At 39.5% G+C, this 27,919-nt stretch overlaps 1 protein-coding gene across 1 annotated transcript; it reads right to left on the bottom strand.

The window, feature by feature from the left end:
* Positions 1-138: 138 nt before the first annotated feature.
* LOC124880145 (serine/threonine-protein kinase DCLK2-like) lies at positions 139-27,059 on the bottom strand. The gene is made up of 16 exons (XM_047385087.1): positions 26,759-27,059; positions 25,162-26,293; positions 18,280-18,668; positions 11,109-11,235; positions 10,132-10,257; positions 9,768-9,856; positions 8,944-9,013; positions 8,521-8,626; positions 8,118-8,175; positions 7,737-7,856; positions 7,309-7,455; positions 7,101-7,234; positions 5,764-5,841; positions 5,402-5,498; positions 4,729-4,809; positions 139-4,633 (listed from the first exon to the last, which is right to left on the bottom strand). The coding sequence occupies exons 2-16, from the start codon at positions 25,589-25,591 to the stop codon at positions 4,508-4,510; spliced, it is 2,178 nt and encodes a 725-aa protein (XP_047241043.1). The 5' UTR covers positions 25,592-26,293; positions 26,759-27,059; the 3' UTR covers positions 139-4,507.
* Between the last annotated feature and the right edge of the window lie 860 nt (positions 27,060-27,919).

The raw sequence follows: 27,919 nt of genomic DNA, 5'->3' as shown, positions 1-27,919 counted from the left end.
GACTTTTTATATCCAATGTAAATGTGTAGATGTCTCCACCTAATGAGGAAGTTAAACCACAGTTCAGGACGCTGTTTTTACAGATATTACAGCTGTATGATGTTTTTTTACTTAAAGACACAACAGTTTACAGCGGTGTCACTGCATGACTTTTATTTCACAGTTGAATTCATCTTTTCTCAACACAAATGAGGGATTTGCCACTTCCTCCCAGATCCCAGCAAACATACAAGTTTTTAACTCAACACACATTAACATTACAGCTTATTGTGAGCATAAAACATGTCTGAAATATGTCAGTAGAAACGCTGCGGTCTTCACTTTTCCTTCACTTCAGAACTGGACTTGTTTTCTCAAAGGCATCTCAGGAAGGAAATTATTAACCCAAAATGATCTATTGCATATATTTCAGCCATTAATATGTTGTAGATGAGCAAAATGAACATGATTTTTAGAAAAATTAGACCAGTTAAGTTCAGAATTATTATTTTTTTTTCATTTCATGCAAATGAAAATCAATTGCGATCAATAATGAGGCTTGAAGTGATGTAAACACACACACACACACACACACAGGGCCCAATACGTAAAGCCACCCGAGTCAATCTAGTTGGAAAATTCAGTGCAGGTTTTATCTCTGACCTCCGCTCTGCACAATCTAAGATTCAATAAAAGCCTGACACTGGATGCCAATAAAACAAGAATGGCTTAAAAAGAACCAGCTCAAGCTTTCTGAAACCACAAAGATGAGAGTGTTCCTCCACTAATACTGGGGACCTGTCAGCGAGAAAGAAAATGCAGCAAAATTGACAAAAAGATTAAAAAAATCCTATCAACACAATCAAGCTCAGACTTTTAGACATGTTGGTGAATTTACTAAACCTAAATGCAACTACAGATACATTTAACTGTTGCAGCATGCATGATTGCTTGTTCATATTCTGGATTTCTTTAAGATTTCCTAACACCCCATTTAGGAGTTTATCTTTATGTTAGGCATAAAGCGCATTTTTTAACTGTCTGATGAAGTAAAATCAAAGTAGCAGCAACGTTTTTAACCCAAATTCCCGTGAACTGAACAGATTTCCACTTTAGTCTTGACTCAGGTGTCAACAGGACGAACAACAACAACAGAAGGCTCCTCTTGGTTTGGCATAAAGCAAAGAGAAAAGAATTAAGACTACTGGGTTCATAGCAGGCATAGAAGGTCAGAGGCCGAGCCGCTGATCCAGAGTTTGGCCTCAGTAAGACGGGTCTGTTGGTGACCCAATAACAAAACCTAAGGTCATTTTACAGTGCAGTCTGGGATGGTTAATAAGTTCAGATGTGACGAGGAAGATTTTAGTAGACGGCAACAAAACAATCTGAGGAAACAGGCGGGTAAAACTTTTACTACCAATCTCCAGATACATGTTTCTGGCTAATGAAGTCCCACTGATATGTCATTCGGTTAATATTGGTTAGTTTCTTAAACACTTTGGCTGCAGACGGGTACCTACAGCTGAACACATTAATAAAGGTGCTTCTTTCAAGCAAAACAGTATAACATGAAGCTTGTAAAGTACCCAAAATCAACACGTAAAAAATACTTTCACTGGTCTATTAAATGTAGCATTCAGCTGTATCCAGATATGTAATAATTCAACCTATATTGTTCAATTAAAGTTACATTTATTCTGTGTCCTTTCTTCACTGTTTGCCCATTTTGTCTTATAAATTAAATCCAAAGGACTCCAACACAACAACGTGTAATAGTCAGAGCCGGCCCAAGGCGTAAGCGAAATAAGGGCTGCTAAGGACCACAGACCATCAATCTAAAATGTGATTTGTATTACATTTGATTGGACGGTTTCAGCAAACATAAATGAAAAGTTTCATGTTTCAAAGGAATTAGCAAGTTTACTTTGTTAAAGAATAATCTTCACTGTTTGACATAGTTTCAATCTGATGCTATGAGTTTAATCGTTCTTTCTCCTTGAGCTCGGTTTGTTCATATATCTCAACAATTAATACCCAATTATCCGTGTTTGCTATTAAGGTCAGCCAATTAAAGCAGACCCCTCTCCCAGATTCCACCAAATCTGGGTTGAAACGCTGTTAATGGTGGTGATGTAACAGCAAGAGGGGCCCCAAATCAAATTCTGCTGAAGGCCCCATACAACCTTGAGCCAGACCTGGTGATTATGCTTAGAAAAAACTCATTCCTAAAAAACGAAGTTCTCTACCTGAGAAAACCAAAGGATTGGACCTTCACCTTTATCCGGTCCAATGAAATAACTCATTATTAGTAAGACAACCCCAGCTAAGACAAACTAATGGTGCCTTTCACTGAATGAATTCGAAGCATTTGTGAGCTTACTTGACAGATCCAATTCAACGTTTATAGCTTCAGCCAAACTCTTAATGAGCAGCTCCAACCAAAGGTCAAGGCCATGGAAAGGTCGCATCACTGCATCAGTTCAATGCGTTTATTTAGACACTTTCTTTTCAAGTTTTAATAGACAGAAACTGCTTTCTCCTGGTTCCAAACACCCATCTCAGACATTCCTCTTCTCCAAAAGCTAAAACGTCAAACAGACACGCACCTTTAGACTAACAGTTTCACGGAAAGTGCAAATGGAGACGTACGTTTGTTGGATGTAACATGATTATATAAAGAAAGAGATTCATTAATGTGTTTGCTACCAAAATGTGTCAGAGAATCCTTCCATTACAGGTCGTCAACACCCACCAGAAACCCTGAATCCCAAATATCTCCGTTTTTTATTTATTTATCAACTACCTAACTACTGAAGTTACATTTTAAATGTCAAAATGGATCATTAATGATGTGGAAAATCCTTTTCTTCATCCCAGAAAAGTCTTTAGGTAGGATTTTTTTCCCGGGTGCCGACACCAGGCGTCTACGATGAGATTGTTCTTGTTTTTGGAACACTACTTATTTTTCAATCTGCTACTATTTCCCTACTTCACAACAGACTCGCACAGACACTGACAGACTGAACAGTATTTACAGTATTTACAACGTCTTTTCCTTTTATCTAAAATGATATAAAGTGAGGAAAAGCAACGAGCTCGGAGGTTGGACTGGAGCATGGTCCTTAACTTCAGTCCTTCAGCAGGAACCCCGAAGCGATGCTTGAACTGTCCAGGTAATAAAAATGAAGTCTGGACGTAACTCAGGTATAGGGAACATAAATAAAAGGTTATGGTAATTAGACCTTTGGAATCATTGGTGAAGATTTAAGAATGAATGAATCAGCAGCACAATCTCGGCTGGTGGATGGCAAGAAGAAGAAATGAGTCTTCAGGGCCAGCAAAGGAGAGATGGAGGAGAAAGAAATGGGACAAATCTTCAGATAAATGGAAGATATTCCTGACCCAGAGCAGCTCTGAAGGATTCAGCTGCGTGTTCTCCAGTAATTAAATCAGAGTCGGATCCCTTTTACAACCATCAGAGGTACAACCATGGCAATGTATCCGGGCAGTGCGGTCCAGTCGGATGAGTCCAATAGCACCTTCCTGGTGTCCCTGCGTTCCTTCAAGCAGCAGGGGTTGATTTCAGTCGAGCCTTTTTAACAGAGCCCATCAGCAGTAGAGACGGGCCTTGTGCAAAACCTTCAGGAGATTAACTGGCACACGCTCTGGACCAGAGGATGGAGACACTTTCCACGAGATAAACTGGATATAATACTGGAGAAGCTGGTCCGTTACCAGTGGAATCAGTACCCACGAAAATGAATCCATGTCTGAATAACAAAGTAAGGAAAGAAAATCAAAGAAGAGGAAATAAATTGTGTTTGGGTTTAAAATAATGGAATCTCATGTAGTTTCCAGATATAAGATACAAAGATGTTCTGGAAGAAGATCTGAGAGTATTTGCTTAGCTTCCATTGAAACGGGAACCAGCTCTAGATCAGTTTTAAAGATCAAGACCTAAGGTGTAAAATGTTCTAGAAGTGAGAAACTGGACTTGGTTCAGTTTTTAAGCACCATGTATTTAGATGACGGGATATTTGAGAACCTTTCTGATAGAAAGGCCTAACTTCTGAAACCTATGTGACATTTCTGACTAGAGCTGAGAAGAGATACTGTAGATGTACTGAAGACATCTAGAAGTACTCAGCAGATTTGTCTGTCTATCGCTGCCTGGTTGGGTTTTATTTCTAACATCAAGGAGCTGGACGGGTCTCTAGGAGGAACAACACTTGATATGATGTATTCAGTCAGTAGTTGAGGAACATAAGTCTTCTAGATTGTTCCAGAAGTTAACCGTTAATAAAATCAGTCTAGATTTTAGTTTGACTTTCCAGACGATGTACTGGAGCAGGTCAGAGAATATGAAGATGATTGGTTTCCAGCAGATAAATGGAGATGTTGAAGAGTAGACCTGAGGAGGATTATTTGGCTCCTAGTTGCTCTCCAGACTGGATCATGTTGGTCTAGTTGACTTCTTCAGACCAGTGGGTGGGTGGGGCGTCACATTGAAAGGAGAATGAAAGGCGACCTAGACCAGTGGTGAGGGAACCTGTTTGGTCTCCAGGGCTGGAGAGTCGTGATCTGATTCCTGCGCGCCTTCACCGGCGTGATCTTCAGGGCCGCTCACACTGTTGGATTCTCCTGGTGCCTCGTCCTACAAGAACACCCATGTTTATTAGAAAGTACCTCCATGAATTCATTTCTTTATGGTAAGTACCAGAGTAATTTTCCATGTTTTGGTGCTCTTACCGTCACCCAGGGGTGGGAGAGGACCTCCTCAGCCGTGAACCGGGCGTCCACATTCACCTGAAGCATCTGACTAATCAGCATCTGAGGAACAGGTCATGTGACAGAGAAGTTTGTTTTTCTTTAATCGTTGCTGTAAATGTAATTGTTAAGTCATAAACTCTGAGATTTCTGAGTATTTTCATTTAGAATACGCTTATTAAAGCACTTTAAGTGTTTTTCCTTCATTTTAACATATATCTTATATTTGAGCAAATACATATATATTTGATCATTTACCAGCAGGTGCATTTTCAACACAGTCAGTCACGTATAAACAGCTGTAACAGGATTATTTTCATAGTGTGGAAAACGTACCAACATTTCAGTTTTGAATGAATCATACTGTAAAATTCTCACTTTTTAAGCTATTTTACTGTGATTTGTTTAGGTTATGATTTAAAAATATTATCAGCTAACATCTCAGATATCAAAATGTGCTTTAAATTATTTCGCTCTTCTGCTCCTATTGACCAAAATCCAGTCTGATCCAAACTCAAGAGAAGGAAGATAAATGTTTTTCATGCCTGTTTTCTGTGTAGTCGACCTGAATTAGATGTCAACATAACAAAAAAATAAAAAGAGTTTAACAGGTAGATATTGGACATTTATTATTCATAAGACGAACGTGCAGAACCTTTGCTGATAGGCTGATGGCGTCCCAGTCCGGAGAAGGAAACTCCAGCTTCCCTCTGAGGATCTGGTCAAACAGCTCCTCCTGGACGTTGTTCTCACTGAGGAAGGCAGAGACGGTTTCAAAATAACCACAGTCTGTGCAACCATAACTATGTACTTATTAAAGAGCCAAAGTTGCAAAAAACAGTTTTCAGTCGAACCTCCTGTAAACGTTTACTGTTGACCAGAAAACAAACACTCCAAAGATTTTCACACCAGCATAAAACAGGAAGCATTCCTCTAACATAAATTAACAGGACTATGTAAGAAAAACTACATTTATTAATAATTTCCTTACTGCAATAAAACGTTGCGCTTACTGACCTTCTAAAAGGAGGGAATCCACAGAGCAGGATGTAGGCGATGACTCCTGCGGCCCAGATGTCCACCTTCAGACCGTAACTAGAAGGAAAGGTCAACATAACTGTTTACCACAAATGAGACGATTTACTCGTCAAAATATGGGAAATAAATTATTCAACAAAACACAAAGTTCAAGAAACAACAGTTTAATCCAAGTTAGATCAAATAAAAAGTAAATAAGTTTGACTTTTATCATCTTAAAGCAGATTTCATACAAATGAAACCTTCACAAATATAAGATGTTATTGTGGCTGATTCCATTTTAATATTTCACTATCAGAAACATTGATTGCATCTCTATAGATAATTTGGTTTTGATGAACCACACAATGGGAGATCTACAGAGTCACCATCATTTCTTTGACGGTTTGCAAACGTTTCATTGTTGACGGTGAACAGTTTCAGTTGCAAATAAATAAAATGTCTAAAAAAGAAGATTTTCGTACCAACCTTCTTAGTTGGGAAATATGTCTCATAGTAAAAACTGTTTCAGTTTTTTCAACCAACCTTCAAAAACCTAAATTCCTGAACTTCTCATCTTCTGATCTGTTGCTTGATCAGAGGAACTGAGGAACCGTGCTCTCTGGGGCAATGATCAAACGCTGTTTCTTCTCAGAATTCAGATGAAAGGAGTTATTTTTTAACCTATTTATAATTTATTTCAGGCACTCGGGTAATTCAGACAGTTCTTTAAAGGAGCAGAACAGATGAATATCATCTGCATAAAAGTTATAGGAGATATTATGATATGTATTATTAAACTGTCTATATAAGGTCACTAAATAGCAACAAAAGATGTGTGCCTAAAACAGAGCCTTGCGGTACCCCACAAAGCAGACATGATTTCTAGATTGTTTCAAGGTAAGATCCTCTCTGAAACCTCTCTGAAACAGTTCCAGAGATCCCAACCAAACCATGCAGCCTGTTAATTAGGGTGAAACTGTCCTGCTGAAAGGTCTGGCAGGACACTGTGGAATCAGCAGACGAAACCTACCAAATAATAGTGTTTTTCTGTATTTTGTATATTAAGTGTACTGTATATACATATAAAAAAAACCTAAGAACAATACATATTTTTATAGATAACATTACTCCAACTGCAACAATCAAAATGTTTAATTATTTAGCGGCATTAGGAGGTGGTAATAGTTCGATCATGTAACACAATTTTCTTTGAAATCTTTGTAAATATTATAAACTGTGAGATTTTCACTAAAAGCTGCAATACTGTGAGAATCTCACAGTGGCATTGACATCATTAAGGAAATTAACCCTTTTTTTGAATTTCTCTCTCTCACCCGGTCTCAGCGATGATCTCCGGCGCGACATACGTCGGTGTGCCGCAGACGGTGTACAGCGGACCTTCCACCACCGTCGCCAAACCAAAATCCCCCAGCTTCAGGGACTTGGTGCCATCCGGATACTCACACACCTGCAGACACACAGAGTTCAGGTATTACTGAAATACTTCCTGTTAAAGTAAACATCGTAGAAATGTTTCTGTACCAGCAGGTTCTCTGGTTTGATGTCTCTGTGCACAATGTTCATCCGGTGCAGGTATTTGATGGCTCCAGCCAGGTTGAACACCATGGCGCTGGCGTCTCGCTCGCTGTACTTGGTGGAGGAGGTGATGGCATCGAAAAGATCACCACCCTGAAGAAGAAGCATGTTGAATATGGTCAGGCTTAGAGCATTTATTGGTTCAGCCAATCAATTTATGACGATTAGGCTGTGAAACAGACGATTAAAAACACAGAAATGGGCCGAAAATGTTGAGAAACTTCTCACTGGTTGGATCTAAATTTATTTAGTTTCTGGGAAAAAGAAGCATTAAAATTATAACATCTGACAATTTGAAAATGTTTTTATTTATTAAAAGACAAGCTCTAAGATTTGTTGTTTCAGGTTTAAAGGCCAGGACATAATTAATGGACCTTAACGAGCTCCATGACCAGGAACAGCTGAGTGGGCGTCTCGTCCACCTCGATTAACTGGATGATGCTGGGATGTCGGACCCTCCTCAGGACCGCCACCTCGTTTTCTATCAGGTGCTCCTGTTTGTGCAAAGACACATTTGGGTTACCATGAACAAGGAGGACATCATCCTCACATAAAGTTAGAATTTAATTGTAAAGTTAATTTATTCCAATAATTTAACTAAAAAAGTGATTCATTACACACAGAGTGATATATTTCAAGGCTTTCTTTCTGTTAGTTGATGATTATTGCCGACAGCTAACAAAAACACAAAATTCAGTATGAAACAATTTTATAAACAGATTTTTAACACAGTGAGAGCGGGAAATCCCAGCTACCTTCCCACAGCAGCGAGCTTTGTCAATGATCTTCAGAGCGTACTCCATTCCTGTCGACCTGCAGACAGAAGCAAGCAGAAAACACACAGGAGGAAGTAAAACCTTCACATTTCAGCGGAATAACCTGTTAAATGGACAAACAACGCTGCTACATTCTGTGGTGGAAATAAATTCATACAATAATTAATCATTTTTACTTGTTACCTAAAAAAATTTATCAAATTTCCCCAGATTAAATGTTTTGATGAGGTAACAAACAGAGAAAATGGATTCTAACTATAGCTGCTTCTGACAAACGTTTTTTGTATCACAGAGATATTTTTTGTATCAATCTTTTTAATAAAATCTACAAACCATTTAATTAATTTCAGAATGTTTAAACTGTTTATACAGGGAGGGTTACCTCTCCACACACTCCTTCACCACAGCAAAGTTTCCGTCTCCGATCACCTTTCCGACCTTGTACTTGTCGTTGATGGTGGACGAGGAGACGGTCCGGTTTCCGTTCACTGGGAAGAACAGGAAATGATTTTCTTTACATTTCATCTCATAATAAATGAATAATATAAGGAACAGAGAGTGTCCTTGTGAAAGTTAAGCAAGTATTCCCCTGAGAGCTGCTGCTTCATCTTTATTTATGATGCCTCCTCTCAGAAATCTTCTGGGCCCTAAGAGGTTTAAATCTGAACTGATAAAAGAGGCTAAAAACGGTTTCATCCCGCTGAACTCAGAGCTTTCAAGCCTCAGTCCATCCTTAAGAAGCAGCTCAAAAACGTTCAGCTTAAATGTACTTTTTACCACAAATTCACAGCAACTCTTCACAAACCTTCCTCAGCGTCGTCTGGCTGCTCGGCTTCGCCGTTCACATCGGTGGAGGAGGCCTGGCGAGGAGAGATCTGCGGGGTGAAGTTTGTTAAAAAGAAAACCAATCATTAAAATGATTTAGAGGAGGCCATGTCTGTGTAAAAAACCCTCCTGGATTATAACCTTTCACAATGGGAGAAGTGTGTTTAGTTTTTATTGCTTTTTAATGAGGAAATGTGAAGATGTTTGTTGAAGAAAAGTAAACAATTATGAGCTGCTTCCTTATCTAAAACCATTGATGATGCATTTTTCTTCTCACTTCACAAACCCTGAAAATATTTGCCTTTTGAGTGATTATTATTATTAGTTTTGTTCTGTTTGTACCGAGGCTTCGGTTTCTAATGTTTCTAATTTCTCTGTGATGTTGAGATAAATGTGATCAACTAGAAATAAGAAACAGCACAGAGGATATCATGTTGGACCCAAATGTACAAGTGTCTTTTTATGGACTTATTTCAGATTTTCCATTCGCCTGATTTCCTGCCTGGTGGTAAAAAAAAAAAATGTTATTGGGAAAACTGCAGTAGCTTACTGCTGCCACCAGGAGGCAGAAACGGCTCATCTCTTCTACGTTAGCAGCAACATTTAGCAGCTGCTTCCATGTAATTATTTTTCTCACAAGTGAGGCAGATTTCTATAAAACCTTCACCTCAATGTGACCCTCAGCTGCAGCAACATCAGCTAGTCTCACTTGAAATAAAATCTCAAAGAAACGAGATTTATGACAATATGATTGTGTTGCCACCTGATTGTGATTACAGTCTTCACTCTCAACTTCACTCTGACCTTTAGGTTGCGTTGTGTCCCGGGACTGGTGGGAGACGGACTGGATCTGTTTGACTTTCCTGCTGACTGGGATCCTGAGGCCTCATTGCCTGCATGAAGGAGAAAAAAGTGATCTGATTGGTCAACGTTTGTTTTTATGTATAAACTTATCATTTAGTCAATCTCAGATTTATACGACTGAATTAAAACATTTAAGTCAACTGCAAACTGTCTGTAATGGATGGATGGATGGATGGATGGATGGATGGAAACAAAACTAGCAGGTTTTAAGCACCAGCAACCAAACATGACCCCCACAAGGACATGGTAAGAATAATCAGACGGATTACCAAAGGAAGCTGCTTCATATAACATGGTTTCCTACCTGAACCAGGTGATCTGGTCCTAGACAGGCCTTTGGGTGGAGTCTTAGAGGAGGAGAAGCCAGAGCTGCTGGGAGTCTTGGGAGTTTTCTGAGGAGCAGCTGGACGAGACGATTTGGTCCTACATTCTGGAGACATGAGGGACAAATCATGATGGAAAGTTGGTCTTCTCTGTTCCTCTTACAACAGTCAAATGTAGCTGTTAACATCCAAACGACAGAGAGGTTCAGCTACAGCCTGATCGCTTTCAACAATGTGTTCGGTTTAAGGTCAAAGGGCAAAGATTTCAGATTTCCAGTCTAGCTTCTGATTTCTATTAATTAAAAGTTCTTCTACAAGCTGATCAACATAAAAAAGAAACATCTAAATGAATTGCTGGAGTGTTAATACTGATGATTTTGTTGAGAAGAATCATTTCTTGACATAGGATTTATTTTCCTACAGAATAAAAGTACTTGAATAAAAGGTAATTTCACTGTCAGATTATTACAACTGCTAAAAAATTTTGTTATTTTCAATGTAATTTAGTACCAATTCTAAACAAAACCTTTAAAGTGTCACTTTCCTGTTTAGCAAACCAACAGACAAGAAAACGAGTCAACAAGGATCTGGTATCTGGAGTATAAACAAAGATCTGGACCTCTAAATGTATTCAGGTTTTCATAAAAAGTAAGTTTTACATGTCAAGATTTTCTTTTAGCTGTTTTTTTAATATGAGCTGCCATAAAACAAGGAAATCTTTTGATGCTTTTTAAGCTGCTCTTTCACTTCTACACTTGTCATCTAGAAACCTCAGTTTTCTGTTGTTTAAGTAAGACTTTATTTTAACTGTGCTTTCATATGCACTGTGGGCTTTCCACAGAGTAACCATGTTTTATTTCTCCGAGGCACAACACCGAGGCACAAACACGTTCTAAATATACAGAATGTATCCGCAGGGGTAGAAATCCACCCTTCGACTTGTGTTGCTGAGTCCTACCGCTCACGAAGGCCGCAGTTTTCCCAGAATGCGTGAGCTCAAAGTCGTCCTGAGCGTAGCGAAACCTCTCCAGACCGCACGCCATGAACACGTCGTCATCCCCGAAGAAATCCTGCAGGCAGGTCAGCTGCACACAAACACACACAGCTGGATTCAGTGACTGAGGGTTTTTCTGTGGACAGATGGCAATATTCAAATCATGTTTGCAGCCCCTGACGGACAGAAACAAACACACTCTGCTGTCTAAGAACTGTCTTGAGGATTAAATACAAAGTGTTCATCAACATGTCCCAGATTAATGCCGACGGAGCAAACAGGCAGAGAGAGGGGAGCTGGGAGAGATGAGAAGGTGAAGAAAAGAGGGATCAGCCGAGGTATGAAAGGAGGGATTAAACAGGATGAAGCAAAGCTGCAGCAAAGTTCACACTGTGCCTTACAAAAGTATTCACACCCCATTTAAATGTTTTATTTTGTCGCTTTACAGCCACAACATTTATTTTATTGGGATTTCTTGTGACAAACACAAACTAGTGCATAATTATGAATGACTAGAAACAAGATCTATTGTTTTCAAAAGTTTCACAAAATAAAAAGTGTGATGTGCATTTGTATTCATACCCCTTTAATCTTCTACCCAGAAATAGAATCTGGCACCAGAAGCCATATAAGGGAAGCAGCAAACATGTGGATGGAGGCCATAACTGAGCTTTCTGGCCTACATGCAAATGTTATGTTTGGATGAGTGAACACACCATCCCAATGGTAAAACATGGTGATGGCAGCATCATGATCTGGGGATCCTTTTTCATTAAATACAGGATAATACTAGAAGAAAACCTGTTAGAGGCTGCAAAAGACTTGAGACTGGAGTGGAGGTTCAACTCCCAGCAGGAGAACGACCCTAAACATGCAGCCAGAGCTGCAATATAATTTTCACAGCATACTCTTGTGTTACAATGGCCTAGTCAAAGTCCACATCTAAATCCCATTGTTGAGCTCTCCATCCAATCTGACTCAGTTTGAGCTTTCTTGCAAATAAGAAGAATAACAAATTCAGTCTTGTGCACAGCTGGTAGAGACATTCTGCAAAAGACCTGCAGCTGTAACTGCAGCGAAAGGTGTTTCTGGAAAGCATTGACTGAGATTTAAATATGTATGCATGCCAAACTTTAGAGGAGATAAATATATATGCAAGCCACACTTTACAGATTTTATTTGTAAAAATAAAACAAAAGGTTGAAAACCACGAATGAACAGTTTCCCCTCTACTTCAGAACTCTGCGTTGGTCTAACACCAAATATCCCCCCCAGAAAATTACATCAGACTTTGTGATTACGGTGCATTAAAAAGAGGAAAAGTTCAAAAGTATTTTTACAAGACAGTATTTAGAGGTTTCCGTGAATATGAAGTTATAGAAACTTTGTTTCGGTCAGTTAACCACAGCGTTGTGCTCAGTTAAACTGTTTATTGCTAAACTGGTAGAGAAACAAGTCATTTGAAGAGTTTCTAAAAATGGTTATGAAACCATTGTCTCCAGACCCCAATCAATTTCTGGATCCAAACTGTCAGTTAACTCTTCCTCTTTAGCTAAAGACAAACACTATGAAAATAATTTTAACCTAGAGTTCTGGTTCTGAATTCCTCAGCTCAACTTGAAACAAATTTGGCCAAAAATGTCCAAAACTATGAAAATAATAAAAAATAATCTAATTAAAAAGGTGATTAATTAATGGTTACATTATTGAAATATAACCATTATTTATATGTTATTCAAATAATGCATAAATAATAAACAGTTGAACAACTGGTTCTTTGCCAAGTTATCTGTTAAGTTTCACCACAGACCTGGTTCATCCCTTGAGTTTAGGAGCCTTTTTACATCTGAAAGGTCCATAAATCAGAATTAAGTGGATTAATATTAATAAAGTGCTCGGGTGTAAGGAGAGAGAAAAGTTCATGCTGAGTGTCTCCAGAGAAATAAAGGATTACACGTTTCCACTGTATGGTTTACTCCACCCAGAGACCTTCATCTTTTATAAGGGCTCCTGTTTCAAAGCTGAGGATTAAAGTTCCCATGTTTGGTACTTTGATTCTGCTGTACTTCAATTAGAAAATAAACCCTTCGATTGTCTGGAGAAAAAGTAAACCTGTGAGGATAATACATCTCATTTAAAACAAACATTTCTTGACATGCAGGGAGTTTATTCTGGGTTCTGGGCGTTAGTGGAGACCTGGAAGTGTCCCAAGAAGTAAAACGAGATTCGTTTAGATGTAAACACCCTCCGAGCTGGGCTACAAACTCATGTTAATGCTGTTCTGTTTCCATGGAAACTGCAACACCTAACGATTCCGGAACTGGAGCTAACATTCCGCCTGTCAGTCCTTGGCAAACCGGCTGTTACTGGAGGACTGGTTACCATGGTGACCACACTGCAGGGTGAGAGATGGCGTTTCTCTCCAAACAAACTGAAAGAACACACACATGTTGGCCTTGTAGCATTCATGCTGAACCCGCCTGAGCCCAACAGAATAAAAGCTTTCAGCGTGTCTTAATGCCTTCAAAATAAAAGTCCCAGTTAAATAGACAAGGACATTCTGTGATTTTTTTCCCCCTATTTATGTTAAAAAGTTATGTTAAGCAACATGAAAAAGATTAACTTTAAAACGTATAGTGGGTTTAATGTGGCTCCTACAGGAAAATGTTTCAATATTTTAAGAAATTAGACCAAGGATTTAATTTGAAATAAATATTATGTCTTTTTAAACCAAAAAAAAAAAACAACTGGAAGATGGTAGGATAGTGTAATTTTCACTGAACTTTCATTGGTCCGTTGCTGATCAGTCACTGATTAATATTTGGCTCCACAGACATCCAAGATAAATACAGATGTTGATTTTATGAAAAGAATATGTTCTTTCATTAATTTAGCCTAAGCCACATTTTCCATATAAACGTTTCCCCTTACAGCTGATAGATGCATATTGTTTAATTGGGACTGAAATATTTATCATGACTGATTGAAATTCAGTTTACATTTATTCATATGCCTCCAGCATTGATCTTTACAACAAAAAGACATAAGATTATTTACAGAGGATGCAACTTCAAAATAAATATTAATTAAATAATTTTCAGTCCCAATAAATTCAAGGCAAATATATCTAAATATTTCACTACTTAGACGTTTGGCCCAGAAATCAGTTAAACATGTCAGCTTCTTCCGCTTAGCTTGCATTAAATATTTTACTCATCTCGCTGTCTGATATTCAGTTGACCACTGTTGGTTTGGTTTGAGATTTCCATTTCAGAAAGCTCCCATGAAGATATTACTGCATGCAAAACTGCGTGCACCTCAAAAAACATTTATAAACCTTTGGTACTTTTCTTATTTTATGAATGTGTATTGCAGCAGAGGCATACATAAAATCCTCTGAACTTTAATAGCAGCATTTTTATTTGCACAGAAGTTATAGCTGAAACAAAACATCTGCTGCAGGATGCTTTTATTCTGAAGGGCGTACATGCTGCTTTTATTATCCTTTTAAGTGGATGTTGCATCAACATTGACACAATTAGGGTGTGTGCATCTCTGAGTGACTCAGATCAGAGCTGCGTTCGCAACAACAAACGTCCCTCAGTCAGAACGGCGCCCTGACGAGCTTTCTGCTGTCTCTGCTTTCCTGCAGCTCTCTCTCTGATCGTCACAGCCAAACCGTTTATCTCCGACTTCAAAACACTGGTGGGTCTGTTAAAAATAGCTCTGCCAGTCGGTGTGTGATAAGTTTAAATCCTCAAACCAATATGAGCTCTAAAAAGAGTCGCAGAGAGGATCAGAGCATATTCAGAGTGTGTTTAACAGTCGAACTTTAGCTGACTGGTGCAGTTCTGCAGCTCTAAGCTCCACGACCTAAACTGTAAATTAGAGCCGCACTGTTCTGTTGGTTCTTTTGAGAAGTAATTCTGTAATGTGCTTTAATATGATTTCTGCAGCCTGATTTATTCAACTTGGCTCGCATTGTCTGCCTCTCCTTCACTTAATGGAAATCACCATCTCCTTTTATTGCTGGCGTCTTTCTAAACAAAGCATAAAACGGAAACAGAAACACATTAAATTTATCATAAATGGACTGGAATTATTCATCTGCAGGACAGCAATGATATAAAACAATGACACAAGATGAATGTTTGCAGAATAAAAGAAAACAATGTAATTATTGAATACATTTCACAGAAAAAGCAACAATCATAATAGAAAAATATGAATAATCTAAAAAAACTCATTAAGAGTCATTTCACTGCATTCTAATCAATTTCTGTTTGACTATGCAGCTGTTTACTCCATTGGGTTCGATGCTTTGCTCTTTCATAGTTTTGGGTTGGAAAAAAACTCCCAATAAGCACTGCAGGAGAAATACTGATTATTCCAACTTCTAGAAGAATCACTGTAGATAAGCTGAGGTCCAGAGTTGCTGAGCTGGACACCAGGGTGTGGATAGGAACATAGCAGACAGAATATGATGGAGAGCACCACCACATTCAGTGGTACTCAGCTGTTATGATTCATAAAAACAAGCAAACCTTCCATGAAAAGTGATAATTTAGGGAAATGTTTTAGAACATTACAGAAAATTAGATGAGAACTCTTAAAGGTTACTAAGAACAGACTTATAACCTGCTTCAGTAATAATCAATCACAGTAATACACAGTGTGTTGCAAAGGTTTTCAAACCGTTTCAACTTTTTTTGTCAGGTTGCAACCAAATGCAGATCAGTCAACAGAAAGTAGTAAATAATTGTGAAGTGAAAGAAAGAGGATGAAGGGTCTTCAAAGGTTTTAACAAACAAAGATCTGAAAAGTGTGGCCTGCATTTGTATTTAGCTCCCAGGGAGTCAGCAAACTACAGCCTCTGTCAGAACTGAGACTTTCTCAGGGCAAAAGGGCAGAAGGACAGGGTACTGTGAGCAGTGCAGACTTCGAGCACACTGTCTGCAGACAAACCAGCTTCCAAAATTTCTGGTGACAAATTTCTACATTTCCCACGTTTTTGCCATGGCATCATTGGATGGAGAGGCAGAGCTAATAACTAGCATTGGAAAAACAAAAAGAACCACACTCGGGATGAAGAAGGGGAATGCACACGCGAACTCGCATCCGAGCAGTTTATTGTGTGAGACCGACCGCGTACGTCCTTGGAATAGTACGGCCAACTATGTTTTGCCCTTCATTCAGGATTGTCAGACTGCCTGGAGCATAGGTGTCAACATTTAGCCCACAGTGTAAATACATATTCGGCCCACAAGATCATTCCAAATACCTACTAGAGATAGCCCGCTGGTAGACAGCGCATGCGCAGCTAGGACTACAAATCCCTGAATGCTCTCGTGGTGCGCTGGCAGGACAATACCCCCCCCTCCCTCTGTTGAAAGCTGTTGAATTAATAGGGACCTCAGGTACACGAAGAGATGCCAGCAGGTATCTTTGCATCAGAATGGATCAGACTGTAGAAAACTGAGCTTTAATTCATGTTTTCTTAATGTACTTTTCTTTTTTGCTTCAAGGCATTAAAATAAATTATTATTATTATTATTATTCAGACTCTAACCTTGAAAACTGGCTCAGAGTTTATCTGTTCTTTCTTTCTAGGTGAAACGACTAAAGAAGCTACATTCATTAACGTTTACTTTTCCTTCCCATAGAAAGTACTCCTGGATCAGTGCTTCTTTGTTCTTTTTGTGTCTCTGCTCTGTTCTCTCAAACCCCCAGTCGGTCGTGGCAGATGGCCGCTCACACTGAGCCTGGTTCTGGTTCTGCTGGAGGTTTCTTCCTGTTAAAAGGGAGTTTTTCCTCTCCACTGTCGCTACATGCATGCTCAGTATGAGGGATTGCTGCAAAGTCAACGCCAGTGACTGTCCACTGTCTCTACATGCTCATCCAGGAGGAGTGAATGCTGCAAGTCACTGACTGGATGCAATCTGCTGGGTTTCCTTGGACAGAAAAACTTTTTATCCAATTTGAATAAATAACTGAATCTGACTGCACTGTTCAATGGTTAGGATTAATTGGAATGATATGTACCTGATTTTTATGAAGAACCTTGAGACAACATGTGTTGTGAATTGGCGCTATATAAATAAAACTGAATTGAATTGAAATTGAATTATTATTATTGTTAACCAGTGGAAAGAGGTTATTATTGAAATTTAGCCCAGGAAAATGAGTACGTTGTTTTAATTTTTATTGTGTCTATTATTTTCATATAAAAAGGTTTATCTTATCAGAAGAGAAGGGAAAACTTCCTCAGTTATGGACATTTTTCTCTAAGTATCAAGGCTGCCCCTTGATTTTGTCCATGTTTTTAATTTTGGCATCCCTGGCCAAGAGCATTGCAATAACTTACGTGGATTGCTCCCAGAACCATAGGGATGTCATTGGGTTATACTCTGCATGAGGCCAACATGGCCAGTCAACTGTTGTTTGCAGGCTCAAAGTGATGGACAGGTCGCCATCACTGCCTACACCCGATGAAACATCAAGCTAGGACCTCAACATGGAGGTCTGGTGAACTCTAAAAACCCTCTTAGGCTTATCACCTCTGAAGACCTGCAAACACCTTCCCCGTCCTTGCTATTTTTTACATTGTACCTGGGTTTTGTTCAGTGTGATTAGAATTAGACAACAGAACGTCCTGGTAATGGTTTGGATGTAAAAAATATCCCTTACACAAAAATCCAGTACAGAAACATCCTTTCATTAAAAATGCTGAGGACTGCGACCAAAATCAACCTTATGCATTAAAAAGAGTAAACTGAAGAATAAACAAGAATAAATAACCGCAATATTCTCTTATTCCTTTCATGTACCCCTAAAACTGCAGCCAAACAGCCGTGTTTGCATGACTACACATCAGTGTTGAGTTAAACTGCATCAAATTCAGGCAGATAGGCTCTTTATTAAATGGATTTAGAAAAATCAATGCTCCTGACCCAAAGAAATCAATGAGAGCAAAGATAATGTCATTCTGAAGGTGTGAACAGGTATAACCGGATTTATCTGGCATCTAGGCCTGAATCTGTCAATGAATTCCTCCCAGAAGATGTTACTCATCTAAACAGACAAGCTATTTTCTGATCCTTCCTCTGGTAAAATAGGAAAGCAAGCATCATCCTACCTGCTTTCCATCCAGCGTGTACAGCCTCTTCACTGCACCGGAGTCCAGTTTGATGGCCTCCGTGATGTCCGCCAGCACTTGTTCGAAGGAATGGGCCGTCTTCTTGTTGAGCAGGATTCTTACAGCCTTGCGAGGCTTCACGCCGCTCCGGATCACCGTCACCAGCTTGGGTTTGATGAAGTCTTTGCTCTCCCTGCCCTCCCGACCCTCGGGCCGATCTTTAGAGACAACACTGGTGCTCGTCGGCACTCCGGTTGAAGCCGTTGGGGTGCGGCTAGAGGTCGACGTGCCGGCCCCAGAGCTGGCGCCGGGCTTCCAGCTCAGGACAGAGATCTTGGTGTAGTCGACCTTCCGGTAAGGCTCGTTTGAGGCACAAACGTAGCACTCGCCTGAACAGAAACGGAAAATTGCATTTAGAGCAATACAGAGACAACAAAATTAGAGGGTTTACTGTATAACATGTAGGAAAAACGGATCAGCGGTTATAAGATGACAACTGACAGAATAAATGTAACACGAGCCATGTCGACTTGAAGGAACAAAGTGAAGGTAACAGCAGATTGACTCTTCTGCTCTCTGAACAACCCATCCGTCATCAGGTCACGTTCAATATCCAAGTGGAGACAAAGAAACCAAGAAGGCCCCAATGTTTCATGTGTTAGTGAAGAGCTTAATAATCCAACGGGATGATAATGAAATGTATACCCCAGTATGACTGTTTAGTTTTCACATTAGCTCTTATTTTTTATCATCAGTGCCCAACAGAGCTCATCTTTACCCTCCTAGAAAAGCTCTTGTTTTCTCCGCTTTCAGTCACACAGTTTTAATGTCTATAATGTCTAAAGGTTCAGGATTTAACTACTGAAGCTGTGCATCATGGCAGATTAATAATAGGGTACATTTAACAGCCTGACTACAGCAATTATGTGTGGCAACGTGGACTTTATTTGGTCGGCAAAACAGCAACATTAACCACAGAAACATGAGCGAGTGGCAAGGTGGCAGCCATCATTCGAACAGATATTAAAGCTCTGAATTTTAAGATGTTTTGAACAATGCAAATTATCAATGAAATGAGTCCTGCTCATTAGATGGATGCTCAGTACCGTTACTCTAGGCAACAAATAAGGGATGTTGGCAAAATTTCCAAAAGAGTTACAAGTAAAGCCAGGCATTGCATCTGAAGGAGCTTTAAAATAACTTTTAAATGATGCCAACATCATTTATGAAGGTTAAAAAAACAAGATAGCAATGTTTTCACAACTTAAAGGGGACATATCACGCAAAGTCAAAGTTTTTAGCCCTTGAATATATTTTATTGTGTACTTCGAGTCTGTAGACGTGCAGAAAAGTTGAATTTAGTCTCTCCAGGTGCTGCGTAGATATCTTTATATTCTGTTTGGGTCATATTTTTCAATGCGTTCCGTTTTCTCTATCCTAGAATTGTTACGTCACAATATTAGCTGCGGATCTGCTAAATAAGGTCATGGATTTCTGGCTGACCAATTCGCGTATCCACCATATTTATTTCTTTTTGTAGTCCAAGCTCAAGAATGCCTACGCTACAAGTAGATAAGTCTACACACAATCCATTACAGCGTCCCCCAGCATCAGAACCTCTTCAAAGTGTCTGGTTGAATTTTATTTTTCATGGAAATGTTCCCACATCAGAGGGAAAATTCCTATTTCCCCCACTTCAAGGACGAGTGTCTTCAGTTCCTTCTGTCTATGGAAGCGACGGACACAGCAAAGCGGTGAGCTGCAAATAACGCTACAATGACAACAAACTTTATTTTAGACATGAATTTATTGTGTGTTGAAATGCCATCCTGGTCATTGTTGTGATAGCAATAGCATCGTTCTGCTTATGTTAGCGCTGTGTGCTGCTTTTAGCTCCTTGAGGACAGAACCGTACTGTGTCTTTTCAATATTATTGCATGAATAGTTTTGCATTGTTTTTGCTGTTTTTGTCTTGTTTCTGCACCACTAGATAATTGTATCTCTGTTATCAAACTACAAAAACGGGCGAAAGGGTTAAAGTATATGCAGTTTGTCCCGGCAGGTTTTTACTGAAACCTGGAAATATCTGTGACCCAAATTACAGAAAAATCACTATTGAATTTGAACTTTTATTACAATATTGTCATTATTTAGCTTAGCAAACAATGTCTGGTGAATCTTCTGCCTTTTTAGTTGTATAAATTCAATTGAATACAATTCAAAAATACTTTATTAATCCCAAAGGGAAATTAAATGTTGTTATAGCTCATATTATGAAGGTTTCTTCAAAGAGTCGTTGTAGATGCTGATGGCTGTGGGCAGGAAGGATCTCCTGTAGCGCTCCGTCTTACAGCAGATCTGAAGAAGCCTCTGACTAAAGACACTCTGTTGTTGTAGGACAGTCTCATGAAGAGGATGCTCAGAGTTCTCCATAATGTTCTTCATTTTATGAAGAATCCATCTTTCCACAATGATCTCCAGAGGTTCCAGAGGAGTCCCCAGAACAGAGCCAGCCTTTTTTATCAGCTTGTTGAGCTTTTTTAAGTCCCTGGTTCTGATGCTGCTTCCCCAGGAGATGATGGTAGAAGAGATCACACTTTCCATAACAGACTTATAGAAGATATGCAGCATCTTGCTGCAAACACTAAGCTTTTAGGATCTACGCTTCCTCAAGAAGTACAGTCTGCTCTGTCCCTTCTTGTAGATGGCTTCACAGTTGCATTTCCACTCTAGTCTGTTGTCCAGGTGAACACCGAGGTGTTTATACTTTACCTCCAATTCTTCTCCCATGATGGAAATAGTGTTTGACCTATTCTTGTTTCTCTAAAAATGTTCTCCTTTGTTTTATTCATGTTCAAGAGATGAGATGATTGTTTCCACACCATGCCACAAAGCGGTCCACCACCTTCCTGTACTCAGCTTCTTGTCCATCTCTGATCCACCCCACGACTGCAGAATCATCCGAGTATTTCTGCAGATGACAGGAGTCTGTCTTGTACTGGACGTCTGAGATGTACAGAGTGAAAAGGATTGGTGAGAGTACAGTCTCCTGTGGTGCTCCTGTGCTGCTGACTACCTGGTTAGACTCACAACCCTTCAGTCTCACAAACTGTGGTCTGTTTGTCAGGTAGTCTTTGATCCAGGAGAAATGTCCGGTAACAGAGTAGCAGCGGTCCTTTCATTTGGTTAGAAAGCAACAAAACAGACAATGACTTGCTTTCCTTTTCAAATAAAACCTTAGCTAAATCCTGAAATGAATTTATTTTTTCCTGTTTTTTTGCTAAGCTGGTGCTCGCTTTTAATTATTGAAATAAACATAGAAGCAACCTAAAAGACTATTAGGTTGGTAGAAATATTCTACAGATCTTCAGGTTACTCAAACAATTTTGTTGACACTGAGTGATGTTCTGTGTATGCTGACTTTAAATTATATATCAAATAGAAAGAAGTGCTAAAAAGCACCTCTGTTTGAGTTTCTCATGTTATTTAACTGTTTAAAAGCAGACAGGATGAATTCACAAGGCTGTGATCCACTTAGAAGAAGTTCTGGTTTCACAAATAACCAGGACAGGTCGGTGCTGCTCTCATTATTACACCTGAGACCGTCTTGTTACTTCAAGTCAAAATGGGTCTGTTACGTCTCCAATGAAATGATAAGAAGACCAAAACTGAAAGGGAGAAATAAAAGACCTAGACCAGGGGTGTGCAACCTGCGGCTCCAGGGCCACATGTGGCTCCCTAGGCCCTCCACAGTGGCTCCTAACAACAATGATAAAGAATGCAGGTTCTTGTGCTTTTAACTTTATTTTCACATTTATTCTCTTTTTTAAGGCAGCAGTTTATGTTTTTTCTTTATTCTAAAACCTAAAAGTGGAAATAAAATTAAAGTCCTTTAGTTTGAAATGAATCATTATTTCTACAGTAAGCATTTATATGAGAAATTATAACTTTTTTTCAAAGGGTCATGTAGCTTCTGCAGTTCTAAACAACTTTTCTTTAACAGAGCCGAAGGCAGAAACGGCTGTTTTGGGGTTTAGAAGTTGCTGATCCCTCAACAAAACTACATAGTTACCCATAAATGAAGTTTAACATAACATAACAGGACAACATGGGGAATTAGAAAACTATAACTGTATAAATGCAAGACTAACAGAAACAAACCAACCAAAAAGTAATAAAATCAAGATAAACTAAACAATAATCAACCACAATGACAGACTTGTCTTCTACAAACTAATTGTCCTCCACTTCATGTCTGCGTCTTCCTCTCTGAAATGATTCGCTCACATATTGGCGCCACCAGACGTCAGAAACACACCTTTTCTCCTCAGATAGTCCTCTCTCTCCGTCTCTTCCATGCAATGTTCGGTGACCTTATCTCTGCAGGTGCTGACTTTCACTTTGTTATTCAAACGAGCTGGACAGGCCTGCTCCGGGCTATTATACAAATACCTCAGTGACTAAACACAAAAACACTCTGTGCTAACTCAGCCGGGACACCAGACAGTAGCACAGTCTCGGTTTGATCCTTGTTTTAAACAAAGATTGGATGGAAATCTAAACATTTAAATTCTGCTTTTCTTTCTGCACACTCACCTTTCAAGAAATGATCCCTACTTTTACTTCTTACATCATTGTGATTAATAAGAAAAGCAGCTCTTGGTGTTAAAGCAGCTACATACCAGAGAGCTGAAAATGTTGCATTTTACTACATTTTGCTGCATTAAGTCGACACGTTCTTACAAGAAAACAGGCTGAGGTGGAAATCCTTCAAGCGAGTGCGTTCATGTTTTCCAGAGAGAAGTTGTTAATGACAAGTTTCCCACTTTGGACACCAGATTAAATCCGTCACGCTCTGTTCTGTGCGTTAAGTGCTTCATGGTGAAGCATCTGTCCTTTAGAGCATCTCCGACTGAACGGCTTCCTGCCACTAATGTTCATTAGAGGATCTTAAAACCAGTCTAACATCAATATTGATGATAAACTGCTGATACTCAGCCGCTGCTCAGTTTCTCTCTACATCACTTTAGGCAGGAGCCAACGAGCCAACAGACTGGACATTAGACACACTGCTAAATTACCCAGAAATATTATTTAATGTCTTTAAATCTGTTTAAGCCATTTATCACATTTACAGATTAGTTTCTGTAAATGTGCCTACCTACCAAATCTGTTTCTTATTGAAAAGTGTAAATTGTTGAATGGGGACGATTTTAAACCCAGTTGGACGTCAGAAGTAGTATTTAGTGATCAGGGCTGTGAGAATAGCTGACCTCCCTTGAGAGTTCCTGTATTGATGAGGAAGAACTACTGCCACTCTTGATGTACAGAGAAATAAATAATGCAAGCGTGTTTGCATAACAAATACCGGTGAAGAGAAGAACGACAGTGATGGACAGATCTGTTGTTATCAATCAAGAGACCAGGTGGACAGTTAAACTGGCAACAGTTTTTGGCAGCAAAGGAAAATATGTTTGACACAGTTCATTTTTGCTTAAATATAGATAGAAATATCTTCAGACCGCTTTATCTGTATCTGCTGGGTTTCCTTAGATAGAAAAAGTTTTTATCCAATTTGTATAAATAACTGAATCTGACTGCACTGTTCAATGATTAGGACTAATTGGAATGTATGAACCTGACTTGTGAAGTGCCTTGAAACGACATGTGTTGTGAATTGGCGCTATATAAATAAACTGAATTGAATTGAATTTATAATAATGCAGTAAATAACAGTCCAAGACTTCAGATTATCATTTAAAGAGATTTCAATTTGTGATGCACCAAGAATGTCTTTCAGGGCCGATGCAAATGTCCGATTTTCTTTCAAGGTTGGACGTGTCAAAGAGCATACTGAATGAAGGAGGCTAACAGTTAGCTAGCTCAGTGCTAATGAGGTGTTTTAAAAGGATGTTAGAACCACACAATGCGTGGAAAGCAGATTAAAAGGCAACTCTTATACATAACATTTCTGCCGTTTCTTCAGGCAGACAAAAGAACTCGTAACTTTATTGTTTTTATTGGCTGAATGTCAAACTTTTCAATGAGAGACTGTTTGAAACCTCTGAGGAGTAAACGTTATCTTCTACCAGGGGCTCTTCCTTCTGCTGTCAGCTGGAGACCACTGAAGTGGTTTCTCTGGTTATGAACCAGTACGCTGGACATGTTGCTTCTAGCATCAACAACACGTGTTGCACCATGTTTGCACAATACAGTAATTTTATGCACCACTGTCTAACTGCCTTCACCAAACATAGTTTATATTGGTGCATGCATTAAACCGAGTGAAACCCAGATGTCCTGGATCAACAGAACCAAACCGAATGGAAGAGTTTTCTCCTTCAGCAACTAATAAAGGTGCACTTAAACTCAAAGATATTTGAGAAAAGAGCCCTAGTGGCGAACAGTGGCACTGCACTGTCAAACACTTCATATGTGGCTTCCTCTTTTAGATGCAACAATCAAAACCAGGTCTGCAGCGGCTGATATTAATCAGACATACCGGTTATGATACATAAAAACATTTCCAATAACAGTTATTTGAACACATTTTAGAGATGTGGGAGGAAAAGTATTCATCTTTATTTTCTTGTTAAGGCTAAGAACTTATGTGCAAAACGAATCAAATGCAAAAACACACAGTATCAAAATATCAACATCTGGGCTTTTCATATTTTAAGTGCAACGCATTTAAATTCTGTATACTAAAAATAAATGTGGATGGACTCTCACTCCCTTTGATGCCAACACCTGATGTAGATGACAGTGGTTGCAACAGCTCATAGATAGTGATGAAGTCTTTGTGGTGACGATACATTTTCCTCAGCCATAGTATGAATATTATAAGACCTAATTCTCAACCAAAGGAGTAGTTAGTCTTACCTTCCACCAGCTCGTCCATACTGGTAATCTTCTTGCTGCCATCTATGGTGTAGATTGCACGAACTCCTTGCGGCAGATGAAGGTTGTCCGCCAATGATCGGGTAAGTTCCATCAGCAGAGCATCAAACGACCGGAACCTGTCACTAGAAACGGCATACACCAGGCCCTTAAAGTACCGGTCCCCGTTGCGATAGAACCTAACCTTCTTGGCTCGCTTCTCTGAGGTGAGGGCCTGCAGGGTGCGGGTCCTGTAGTAGCTACAGTTGGCGCTATGGGCAGGACTGGGAACCAGGCTGCTGCCCCTGGAACTGGGGCCAGACCCCCCACCGCTGCCAGTGGAGTCATCTCTCTTAGGTCGGGCAGAGCGTCCCCTGCGAACCTTGTTTCGTTCGTCGAAATGCTCCAACTCAAGGGTCTTACTGAGAGACATGGTGAAATAGGTTCACTCAAAGTTCATCCAGTTTTTTGATTCATATTCCAATAGCAGAAACTAGTTAATTCTTTGTAATGTAGTCCAAACACCTGTTTAACGTCGTGCTAAAGGGTTTTGAAGTTCCTCATGATTTTCCCGTTCAAAGCAGTCACTTGAGGTCCTCAAATGATATCAGGGAAAACAAAATCCAGTTGTAATCAAGTGTCTAATTCTGGTCCAATCTCAATAAAAGTGTGACAAATGTGGTTCAGGAATATGTCTTTGCATCAGGGCACAGTGTAAATCCAGTGGTCCTCTATCAAAGTGGCACGGTTAGACCTTAAAATAGCCCTTTTCTCCACTTCAATAAACTAAGAAGTAAGATAGTGTTGGTGAGCCAGTCTAGAACCTTAATGACCCGTCAGAATAGAGTTCTAGATGAATACTAAGAAAGCCTGCCAAGCTTTCCAGACCTCCTACCGTCAATCTTCTGCTTCATGATTTAGTCACGTCTCTCAGGCTACACTGCAGTCTCAGTGACCCCACCATAACCTCAGTTGTCTGGCTTTCGAAGGCAGTACGTCGCTGAACAGACCAAGCAAAAGTAGCCCTGCTTTAAACCCAAATCAATAAACCATTATCCCTGTGATCCAGTCCATTTTGGGGCTTTTTCTCTCAGGCCAGTTTAATCCTCTAGAGTCCTCAGTGTCCTGTCCATTCCTGAAAACAAAAAAAAAGATGACAATCACATGGTTTGTACTGACAAGACCCCCCAACGGGAACAGTAAGTCTTCCATCATGCAGGAAGGGAGCTGGCTATTTACTGAAATCAGTCTCTGAAGGATGCTGAGCTGACAGATTTGCATTTAATTAATTGCACACTACAATATTAATCTGTTCATTGGTTGTTTTTTTTTGTTGTTTTTTTTATAAGAGTAATCATGTGAAATAGGTTGGTTTATATATTAGACACGTTTTGGAAGGACATTCTGCAGAGCCTGTAAGGAAATCTATTTAAATTAAGAGTTTTTGAATAAGAAGAAATGCTGACATGATTATTAAACCTGAGTACAGTTTGTCTCTCTCTCTTCATCTCATTGACTTTATCCATCAATCCGCCCTGCTGCTGCTAAGCTCTGCTGACATCCCCTTCACACTGACAGACAGACAGAGCAAGGTACCTACCAATAATGCCGTGAAACCGGTTTGTTGCTAAGGAGGCTTTCTCCTCCTCCTCCCCCCTCACCGCCGCCGCGTTCCGGACTGTTCCAGCGGATCCAGTTCGGGTTCACCGCTACGACCGAGCCTAACCGCACCAGGCCTGTGCTTTAACCCAGGTTGCACGGATGCAGCGGCGGCTGGTTCCACCTGCGGAGGAGCGGGATGCGCGGTGAGAGGCGGCGGGGCGCAGCATGGCCGCTGCAGCAGAGAGGAGACACCGGCTGGATCCACCCCGCCCTCGCCGTCCTCTCCGCGGCTGAACGTGAACAAACGTCCCTCCTCCCTCTCTCTCCGCTTCATTGTCTGCCTCTCTCTACCGTCTCTCGCCTTTCTCTCCTTTTGTCTGGTCCTTTTTTCAATTAATAATCAGTTTAATCACTTGAAATATATTTGAAAACACGCAATCCTTTAACAATGTAAAGTATCTTAATATATATGTATATATATATTTTTTTTTTTTTTACCAAACTGACTGAATAAACCTATAGCTGACTTTAACCAATTATTTGTGTCACATTAAAAATAAAAGGCACTCTTATATGTATTTTAATTTGTCTAAAAAAAAATAACCCCATTCTTATAAATGTTAGAGTTGAATAATCAGGAGACAAAAGGAGACAGAACATGGTAGACGTTTAGTATCATAGCGCCCCCTGCTGGTCCTAACTGGTCAGAGCCCTGATGAAGCGCTTTACTGCTTCCTTTAAACCTGGATTCAGTTTAATTACCTTGAATCATAAAGCCAGTTATTATTCAAAGTGGGCTAAAAGCTAACTGTTATAGTTAGTAATGTATTAAGGTAGTAGAGTATGAAAGAACATTACAGTTTGCTCAAAGAAATAAGCCTTAACATAGCCAGATAAACTATTTCATTTAGCAAAATGAAATAGCAAAAACGTTGGTTAAAAAAATAAGAAGCTTTTAACGCAGATACTTCTTTTAGATTCTGGTTGTATTTTTAGCACCTTACATCTTCCTGGCCTTGATTTCTTTAACTGCAATTTACAATATCTCAACCTTTTGGAAGCATCCAACATGGTTCACTATGTCATACAAATTTAATCTGAAAGTGCAGCAAAGTATGAGATCCCGCTGGTTATCACTAAATATAAAGAAACAGAAATA

The sequence above is a fragment of the Girardinichthys multiradiatus genome, chromosome 14 (assembly GCF_021462225.1).
Source record: "Girardinichthys multiradiatus isolate DD_20200921_A chromosome 14, DD_fGirMul_XY1, whole genome shotgun sequence".
Lineage (NCBI taxonomy): Eukaryota > Metazoa > Chordata > Actinopteri > Cyprinodontiformes > Goodeidae > Girardinichthys > Girardinichthys multiradiatus.
This window is presented reverse-complemented; position numbering and strand designations above follow the sequence as displayed.

Coding starts and splice junctions, on each gene's coding strand:
- LOC124880145 (XM_047385087.1), bottom strand. CDS start 25,591: ATGTCTCTCAGTAAGACCCTTGAGTTGGAGCATTTCGACGAACGAAAC. Junction 10,258..11,108: donor AACTGCGGCCTTCGTGAGCG/GTAGGACTCAGC, acceptor TCATGTCTCCAG/AATGTAGGACCAAATCGTCT. Junction 9,014..9,767: donor GGACACAACGCAACCTAAAG/GTCAGAGTGAAG, acceptor TTCACCCCGCAG/ATCTCTCCTCGCCAGGCCTC.